Raw genomic sequence first — 8789 nt, forward strand, 5'->3', positions numbered from 1 at the left:
GAGAAATTAAAAGCAGTGAACCTCAAGCGGCGCAAATATGTATAGTAACCTTATAGGCAATTACATGTTTGAGCCGTTTGGGGTCGAAACTAGGGCCGTGGGGTCCGAGCGTCCACCTTCTTGCCAGGGATATTTCCCAGCGCCTGATTGACACTTCCCGGGGCCCAAAGGCTGGCTTTAATTTCGCACAGAGGTTGAGCATTGCCATCCAACGTGGAAATGCTGCCAGTCTTTTGGGTACATTACCCAGTGACAGCGATGAGGAGCAATTTTTGATGCACTGTATTAGTTTTAAGGGTTTTAAGTTGTATATATATAAGTTTATTTTATTTTTTTCAATTAATGTACCTAAATATTTTGTGAATAAACTTCTTTCCAGTTAAAAAAAAGAAAATAAAATAAATCACATTTATATTTATTTGTAAATAACAACAATAATTTACACTTATAAATAATTTTCCGAAGGAGATACCAGTTCTAATGTGAGATTATCATTTGTTATAAATAACACATTGCATACAATAATAACTACCAGTGGTGACACATCCAATCTAACGGAAAACCGCTGGTGTAGCACGCTTAGCTGTAGGGTCTATTTCTGATGACCTCTTTATCGCTACCGGCAACTGGGCTATTAGGAGGTACAGGAATTCTAACGCGCTGAATAATCCTACTCCCAAGAACATGTTAAAAACACCACCTAAGGATGCTGGAACAAAAATGTTTACACTGTCACCTATTCATTATCAGGCGTTTTTATTGGTCGTCTGGTAGTTAGAACATTATCAGATGCTTACATAACAAAGTAAGCCAGGTTTCCGTAGGGTACAGTATGAACTCTCGAGAATGCGCCACGTTGACTCTGAGGTTCAGTACAATAGTTGGCGTATTGTTTAGTCCAGAGCTGAAAGATGAAACACATGTTCAATTTAAGGCTTTAAGTAGTCTGTCTATAAGTCGATGACACACACTCATAAGACTTTCTTTTAAGATACTTACTATAATGGATCAATTGCGTTTTTGAAAATCGTTATTGGGCTAGATTCTAGCACCGTGTACGATTTTACATTTTTACAAGAAGGCAAGCATTGGCAGGTTATGTTTACTGAAACCAAAAAAAGATAGCATTACCATAGCTCAATCAAATAGGAAAAAAATACTATCGCGTGAAGTATGGATTGGCAGTAAGCGCTTACGATATTGCCTGTTTTCATTAGCTCTCACGCAGCTGAGACGAGAGGCGGAACACATGGGCAAGTTACTGTTGTAGCCGTAGTAGTTCCACTGCAGAGGATCGCGACACCCACATGCGCGCTCCACACATCTCCGCTATCAAGAAAATAATACAAAACATAATACAAGCATTAACGATACTAATTTTTGAAGGTAGATCGTCTGCCTAAAGTGAGTGGGTAGCTTACGAACGTATTATTTTAACCGACTCCATAAAGATGAGAGGATGAGATCGCAATTCGAGCTTTTTTTGAAGGGTAGTCGTTTAGTTGTACCAATGGCATTACTACGATTTACAAGGACCAGACATTTATCCTCCACGCACCAAGCTAGCCTAGGATGCTGGAAGACTGGCCTTATCTTATTTCTTTGAGCTAAAACTGCACATAAGTACCATGCAGACAGTTTTGGTGTAGTCCAGCTCGCGCACACACTCGTCTCCGAGCAGGCCGGCGGGGCTGGAGCCCTGGCTCTCGGGCACGGCTGAGAAGCGCAGCTGTCCGAGGTACACCGCGCCCGTGCTCAGGGTCTGAGGCTCTAGGAACTCCTCGCCGTCGTAGAATGTTATCAGCTGGAATCGTACAGGAAGTGCTGGAGCCTGAGAGTTTCTATGCGAATTCAAAGATTATTTACATATTATTCCCAGGAAGAAAGTCACCTGGCAACCATGTATGTCAAACTCGTCCGTAGATTGCAATACCACGTCTATCATCTGTGTCGTGTGAGACCGACCCAGCAGTCCGATGGACACATTTGATAATCTGCAATTTCACATGACAGCGAGACTATTTTTATAGTACCTATGTACCTACATAAAAATCGGTAAAGGGAGAAAATAACGGTACAAACAAAATCAGCACTCACTTCTTCGGCTCTATAACACAACAAAGTCCCCAATACGTGAGCTCTTTCTGAAATAAACTTTCGCAAGGCAGCATCTTCCTCTGATATCTACACCGCTTCGTGTGCTCGCCACAACTGGGTGTAAAGTCCATCATCACTTGGGGTAACGTCAGGTTGTTCGAAGCCAGGAGCTCGTCAAGTAGTAGTAGTTGGTCTTTTGGGGTCTTCTTGTTGGTTAAGAGGCGCGACAGCGTGATGGGGATGTGTTTTGTTAGTGTTGTATTTAAAGACCTGACGAAAATATCTTTGCGTTAGAAGTAGGTATTTGCAAAACATTTGGAAACAGCTAAAGCGAATAGTTTTCAAGGTCTTTGATGACAGTTTTCAATGGAAGCAACCATCGAAGACAGCAAAGCAGGTTTATGATGACATACAGGTTATCAAGGAAGGCCTGCGCGACAGTGGCGGGGTGCGGGCACCAGGCCAGCGTGGGCACGTGCGCGCTGCTGCCGGCGCGCGGCTCGCGCAGCGCCAGCAGCGCGGGCACGCTGAGGAAGCGCGCCCACAGCACGGCGCACAGCACGCCCGCGCAGCACGCGCTCGCGCAGCAGCACGCCGCCCAGCACACGCTGTGCGGGACACCTCACTTAATGTTGTTCCAATTTTAAAAACAAGTTCTGCTTCGTAAATATATTCTTTAAGTACGAAGTTGCTTTTCCCAGACACCGCGTAAAACATGGTCAGCAGATATTTTTTATTTCACTATCTTCTGGGGCTATGCTTATTGATGATTTGCTTACGGCGAATGAGGTCTTGTCACCCTATTTCGTAGGTCCAAATGTCCCTCGCAAAGCAAACATATGATGTTATCATTGCCGTTAGATACCTTTAGGTTGGTGTCAATAATAAACTTGAGAATCGCAAAAAGGTAAAAGGACTTACCGATCGCCACTATGTACCGAACACAGATATTTGAAGCCATGTAATGTTGTTGTTTTGAAATATTTCTGGATCGTCTCACTAATTTTAGACTTTGACATGATTTTCAGTGATTGTTTTAGAAGACCAAAGATCTGCTCCTTGAGAAACCGACCACTGACACGAATGTTCATTAAGGTTTGAACCTCCCGCTTTTAAAACAAGTAGTAGGTATCTCCAACACTAAAGTCGGTGCGAAATCAATGGAAATTTATAGCTTGATGATATTTTAAAAAGAACACACTTTAAACATAAAATCCGATTACAATAAAACATTGATCTAAAAATCTATACAAGTGTTGACCCGACCATTTGTACTTGAATGACTGCCACCAGTTGGACTGCGGTAATCGTGGCATTTACCTTCACCGTCCGTGACAGCCAGCCACTAGGATTAATTATACCTATCTCTCACAGACGTGTTAACGATTAGATCAAATTGTCGCCCTTTAGGACCTGTAATTAAGGGTGTAGTTCATGTTTTTGGGACATTTGATCGCTTTATAAGTATTGTTTGATGGTCAATATCGAGTCCAAGGATATTGTAATCGATAGGTTTTAAAAGAGGCTAATTATGAGAGTCAAGGGCGGTTTCTATTTATGAGACATCATCAATGCCACGCAAGGTCACTGATTAAGCCGAAAGATCTGTTCCACTATGTTCATCGCAGATTAATGAAACTTGCCTTCAAAGGGCATTTCATCATTACTGTTGATCATACCTTTCAATTAAGCTTTTGTACTTAGCAAGACATCCAATTGCCCGTTCATCAGCCGTCGGAAAAATCCAACAATACCTCGTTAACATCATGTCCTTCATTCTGCAATAGGTCTATCTTATCCTATATCCTATCTACCCATGCTATAAATCTACCCTTGTGACAACTAGAGACGTCAAACGCCACGTGAAGCTAACACGTGTGATTAGGTTCGCGCCCTTGGGGAAAGGTCACGTCCGTGGGTCGTCGATCACGAATCCATGCGATCGGGCAGATACCATCTAAATAGCCCATTCAATGCCAGAGCCGTTTGTCAGTTTATGCAATAGCTTCTAGGAAAAATGTATCGAGTAGAGGTTTTCAACATGGGTAGCCAATTTTTTGAAAAAAAAAAAAATAAACCAAAATATTGACCATGACATTAAGAATTGTATTTGTGATTAATTGAATACAATATCAGATCATTCATAAATAGACAGTTATTATGCCAATATAATTTGATTACAATTAGGTGATTATAATACTCCTACATGTAAAATGTCGAAGAAAGATCAAGACATCCCCTGATTTCCAAAATGCATAAAGGTACTAAAATACCTGTAAAATTACACAATAATGTAATTAACCTAACTAAATAATGTGCAAAATCGACTCAAATTTGATTTTAGTCGATTATTCACATCACTATCACACTACTATGATTTTTACGCCACTTACAGCAATATCTACACATTCAAAGTTAAAATTACACATTTTCAGTTCCAAGTTCATTAAAATTGTATAATAAATTATGCAGCTATATTAAAATACATTCAAGATTAATATTTGAAGCAGGCTTGTATGACCAAATCCCACACGATCAGTCTAAACTATTTCTTTAGTCGAGTTTAGAGACTTCACTAAGAAAACACATTATTGTCTTAAATTCTGCATTAGATTTACATCGGACAAGCCTTCCTCAAATATTATCTCCTACTATCTACGACACTGAGTGATTAGTTGCACTTTATATTAATAATCATGATTATAGACATCAATGGTATACTGCATTATAGTGATTGATTACATCAATTCTAATGTTAATACAAGACTCTTTGGAAAATATTTCATTAACGATAAAAATTGCAAAGGATAAAACGATAATTATTATGAATTTGTAACTTAAACGAGATAACAAGTAATTCACTGTCAACAATAAAATTGAAATTAAAATAATATAAAAAGGTACATACATAAATTGTGCAACTACTATTTTTTACATGGCAAACATTATTTTAATCGATTATTACATGAATAAAACAGGTGCTTTCTATTACTTGGGCATTTAAGTCGTCATCATATAACTAAAATCGCCTGAGCCATAAATTCAAACCACTAGGTTTACGTCAGCAAAAAAATCGGCTATGTGTTAATCGAACTCGCGGACAAAGGTTTCCGTACCATCTTTAGAAGCTCCCTCAAGTATTTTTTTTTAGATAGGTAATATCAATATCGAGTAAAAAACACACTAGAGGTACGGGAATCACCGAAAATATTTATCTACGTCCTATACCCTTTAGGTACGAAACCCTAAAAAGAATGACAAAGAAGTCCGAATAAGAAAGCAAGGTGTTCTATTTTGGAATGCGATTGAGTGCACCTGTGTGTTCGCACGCGCTGTGTCGGCTAGCGGCTGTAGGCCACGGCCGTGAACGTCAGCAGCACGCGCGGCCGCGGGCCTCAGGACGCCGCCAGCCGCGCCGGGCACACGTCCAGCAGGCAGAACGTGGCGCGGCACACGGGGCACGTGGCGCGCCCCGACAGCCAGCGCGCCGGCGGGCCCGACGCGCGCGTCGCCCACCAGCGGCCCATGCACGCGCAGCACCACAGCACGCTGCAAGTACAACATCAGCTCAACAAAGAAACCCATCACGTTCTAAATGTCACACGTCATATTGGTTTTGACCACAATCTGTCCGTCCAGGAAGGCAACTTCTATGTCGCAGCGGTAGGAATAAATTTTTCGATCGCACTAGATGTTGACGGTGATGGTGGCGAAACTGAATGCAGACCTCACTGTAGTTGACAAAAAGCTAGAGAGGACGATATCACCATTTTCTTAAAATCTAGTTTATTTTCGGGAAGTTTCTCTTCTGTTGAATAATTACCGGCAATTGCACTGCTGGCACTGACGCGGTCCACCCCGCACGTGCGCCGGCGGGGGTTGGCAGCGACGGTTCAGCTTCACGTCCGCCGGGTACTGCATGCAGCCGATGCACAACTCTAGCTCCTGAGAAGAAAAAAAAGCAATTCATTAAAAGCCCTAAACTGTGTTTAACGTATACATTATTACTCTAGATTGCATGTTTAGAATCATGCAACTACTTTCCAAAGAACTTCTTTTACTTAATAAAAAGTACCAAGACAATCTTCTCCATCTCCAAGATTTTATCCAATACTGTTGTTAATTCCCACAACCACTAATTAGAGACTACAACTTTACTAAAGCAACAAATCAATTATTTCATTTTATTCAAACACAACTGTGTAAGTCTCACCTGATCAACAAGATAAACAGGATTCTGGTCGACATAGTGCTTGAAGACGTTAACGAATCGCTCAATGAGTGTGGGCATCAACGAGATGTGGTCAGGAACCCTCACTGGTTGCTGGAGCCTGGGCTGTAAGTCACGGAGAGCGGTCGTCGAGATGCGGAATGTAAAGCGCTTGATGTCGTCACGGGTGGGTATGGCCTCTATGTTGACGTATTGGATCTCGTCTTCGCCGGTTGGGGTAAGGTTGTGGCTGTCGGTCTGTTGAAGAGTAGCATAATGTTTTCTTGTCTTAACATAGTACAGTCAACTTCAGGTCGGTGGTAACAGTTTTATAGGAAAATCGTACTTATTACTATTGAGTTAAGGTGCATGACAGTTACCACTGATGTGCCGTCTACTGTACCAAGTGTACCACACGGTAAGAGGCTGAGCAAAAGGTCATATTTTTATAAGCGGTATACACTAGCCAAGCGTTATACTCATCGATTCGTGATATAATCGATTCCTGAGCGTCGGGTCGCTGACCGTGGGAACGCAAAGTGTGGTAACTTCGAGATTTGGCGTCCCAACACCGAGGAATCAATAATGTTTCACGATACGCGCAGCTGGTGGATAGCCCATTTTATACAATTGCAATGCTACTAATTAATAAAAAAAAATACAACAAAATAGTTTATATGTATAAATAAACACAAACAGCATACACAGAAGAAACATTGAAATAAAAAATAAGGTCATTAGTAAAAGTTAGTATGTTTGTTATTGATTCAGAAAGTTCGAGAATATACAACTTTCTTTTAGATAATATCCTTCCTAATAATACTACCTACTAGTGTATTTTAATTACATTTCTATATCAAATATTCGTTGGACACAAACCAACCTTTGGAATTTGGACCTGCGAGGCAGCAAGAGATATTGACCTTTAGTTTTCGAGTTCATTCTCAAGGCAGAAAAAAAGTGCAGTACCTGTTTCATCTCGTCAATTTAACATACTAATGTAGTAATATTCTACTTATCATATTCCAACATCCTTTTCTATAATATTTCATTACAAATAAAAAACATAGATAACAAATTAATTGAAAAACTGATAATCACTACATTTTTTACCGTATTTTTAATTGATAAAAGTCTTATCTTTCAGTTAATTTTTATCAGTGAACAAGAGTTACGAGTTAGTGATTTAAAGTCAGCTCATATTAAATACTATATGCATATATTATACAGAAACTTGTGATAGTGCAGAATTATAATATTTAGAATATCTCTCTAAAATAGTTTATAGATTGCTTTATGTTTTGCTCATATTTTAAAAGATAGCACAGCTGTTTCTTTGACACAAGCTTGCAAAGTAATGTTAGCATTTAGAATAATATCTTAACTATAATGTAGTCAATCAAATAAACAATTAATGTCACTTACGGCAGTAGCAACAAGGGTGCAGTCGTCTTGCTTGACAACGTTAAGCCTGTACTGTGTCAGCTTGATCAGCCACGTCTCCATGGCCACGAACCTGCTCGTAGCGTTCAGCTGGATGGACACTTTGTCCACACTGCGACAATATTACATGCAGTTCATTTAATACTATATGAGTAGGCAATATCACCAAAAATTATCTGGGAAATTATTTTATTCCCCAGATTTAATTATTTTTGTATGTAGGTAGATACAAAGAAATATGTTCAAAGTGTGGCAATAATGCCCATAATCTATCCACAACAAATATTTCTTATTTTTAGGGTATATTAGATATACTAACATAAGTGGTTCTCAACTTACTTCCTGAATTCAATGTTGAGATGAGCAGCCACAACTCGCCAGTCGCTACCGGGTGTCACATATGGAATCAGAGCCTTAACTACAGGGTGCTTCGCTTGGTCGTTCTCCCACCAGCACAACAGCCTGTAGCACATCAGCAACGGAATAATGGCCGTCGCAGCCGCCGCCGCAGGCAACCAAGGGTTGCGCTCCCCCGCACACAGCAGACAGAAGATGTACCCAAGAGGCAGAGCAGAGTGAATCAACGCAGTTATAGTCGTCCTCTTCATATGATACCCAATAAAGTTCATATTCTCAGATCCAAGGAAATTCTCGAACAGCTGAGCTATAGTGAAACCGGCAGACACGAACTCCGTAGGCGGATAGACGACACATATTGAGAACAGAATGTAGAATAACGTAACTAACACATCCATTTTGAAATTATTTATTTAGAACATTACTTTCACAATTTTCAGCAGGTCCAAGAACTCCGAATACAACAAACTGTTGAAAATACGACGTCAAACACGCACAACCCAAATATTTTTGTCAATTTTATTTTGACATTTTGAATTTCGTATTGATTTTCTGGGATGTACCCTCTTTGAATACTAATCGACTAAAAAATCGCGTTATTCAATAAACCAATACGAATAAGAATTTATTACACACGTTGTTTGGTTTAGTTATCGTCAAATATTTTTTTTATCATCACGAA

The 8789-nt window shown here is 40.1% G+C and overlaps 2 protein-coding genes across 2 annotated transcripts; both read right to left on the reverse strand.

The window, feature by feature from the left end:
• Nucleotides 1-399: 399 nt before the first annotated feature.
• LOC110374209 (uncharacterized) lies at nt 400-3640 on the reverse strand. Its single transcript, XM_021331820.3, has 9 exons — nt 3019-3640; nt 2511-2705; nt 2098-2367; nt 1892-1994; nt 1628-1804; nt 1197-1329; nt 1000-1105; nt 798-904; nt 400-709 (listed from the first exon to the last, which is right to left on the reverse strand). The coding sequence occupies exons 1-9, from the start codon at nt 3186-3188 to the stop codon at nt 552-554; spliced, it is 1419 nt and encodes a 472-aa protein (XP_021187495.3). The 5' UTR covers nt 3189-3640; the 3' UTR covers nt 400-551.
• Nucleotides 3641-4182: 542 nt separating this feature from the next.
• Nucleotides 4183-8664, reverse strand: LOC110374218 (E3 ubiquitin-protein ligase TM129). Its single transcript, XM_021331829.3, has 5 exons — nt 8090-8664; nt 7733-7862; nt 6311-6565; nt 5921-6042; nt 4183-5646 (listed from the first exon to the last, which is right to left on the reverse strand). The coding sequence occupies exons 1-5, from the start codon at nt 8503-8505 to the stop codon at nt 5493-5495; spliced, it is 1077 nt and encodes a 358-aa protein (XP_021187504.1). The 5' UTR covers nt 8506-8664; the 3' UTR covers nt 4183-5492.
• Nucleotides 8665-8789: the final 125 nt, after the last annotated feature.

The sequence above is a fragment of the Helicoverpa armigera genome, chromosome 10 (assembly GCF_030705265.1).
Source record: "Helicoverpa armigera isolate CAAS_96S chromosome 10, ASM3070526v1, whole genome shotgun sequence".
Lineage (NCBI taxonomy): Eukaryota > Metazoa > Arthropoda > Insecta > Lepidoptera > Noctuidae > Helicoverpa > Helicoverpa armigera.

What these genes read in the sequence shown, in the direction of transcription:
- LOC110374209 (XM_021331820.3), bottom strand. Translation starts at nt 3,188, where the DNA reads ATGAACATTCGTGTCAGTGGTCGGTTTCTCAAGGAGCAGATCTTTGGT. An exon ending in TGTGTTATAGAGCCGAAGAA is followed by an intron (nt 1,995 to 2,097) that starts GTGAGTGCTGAT and finishes GTGAAATTGCAG; the next exon opens with ATTATCAAATGTGTCCATCG. An exon ending in AACCTGGCTTACTTTGTTAT is followed by an intron (nt 710 to 797) that starts GTAAGCATCTGA and finishes TTTTTGTTCCAG; the next exon opens with CATCCTTAGGTGGTGTTTTT.
- LOC110374218 (XM_021331829.3), bottom strand. Translation starts at nt 8,505, where the DNA reads ATGGATGTGTTAGTTACGTTATTCTACATTCTGTTCTCAATATGTGTC. An exon ending in CTCAACATTGAATTCAGGAA is followed by an intron (nt 7,863 to 8,089) that starts GTAAGTTGAGAA and finishes ATATTGTCGCAG; the next exon opens with TGTGGACAAAGTGTCCATCC. An exon ending in GCACCCTTGTTGCTACTGCC is followed by an intron (nt 6,566 to 7,732) that starts GTAAGTGACATT and finishes ACTCTTCAACAG; the next exon opens with ACCGACAGCCACAACCTTAC.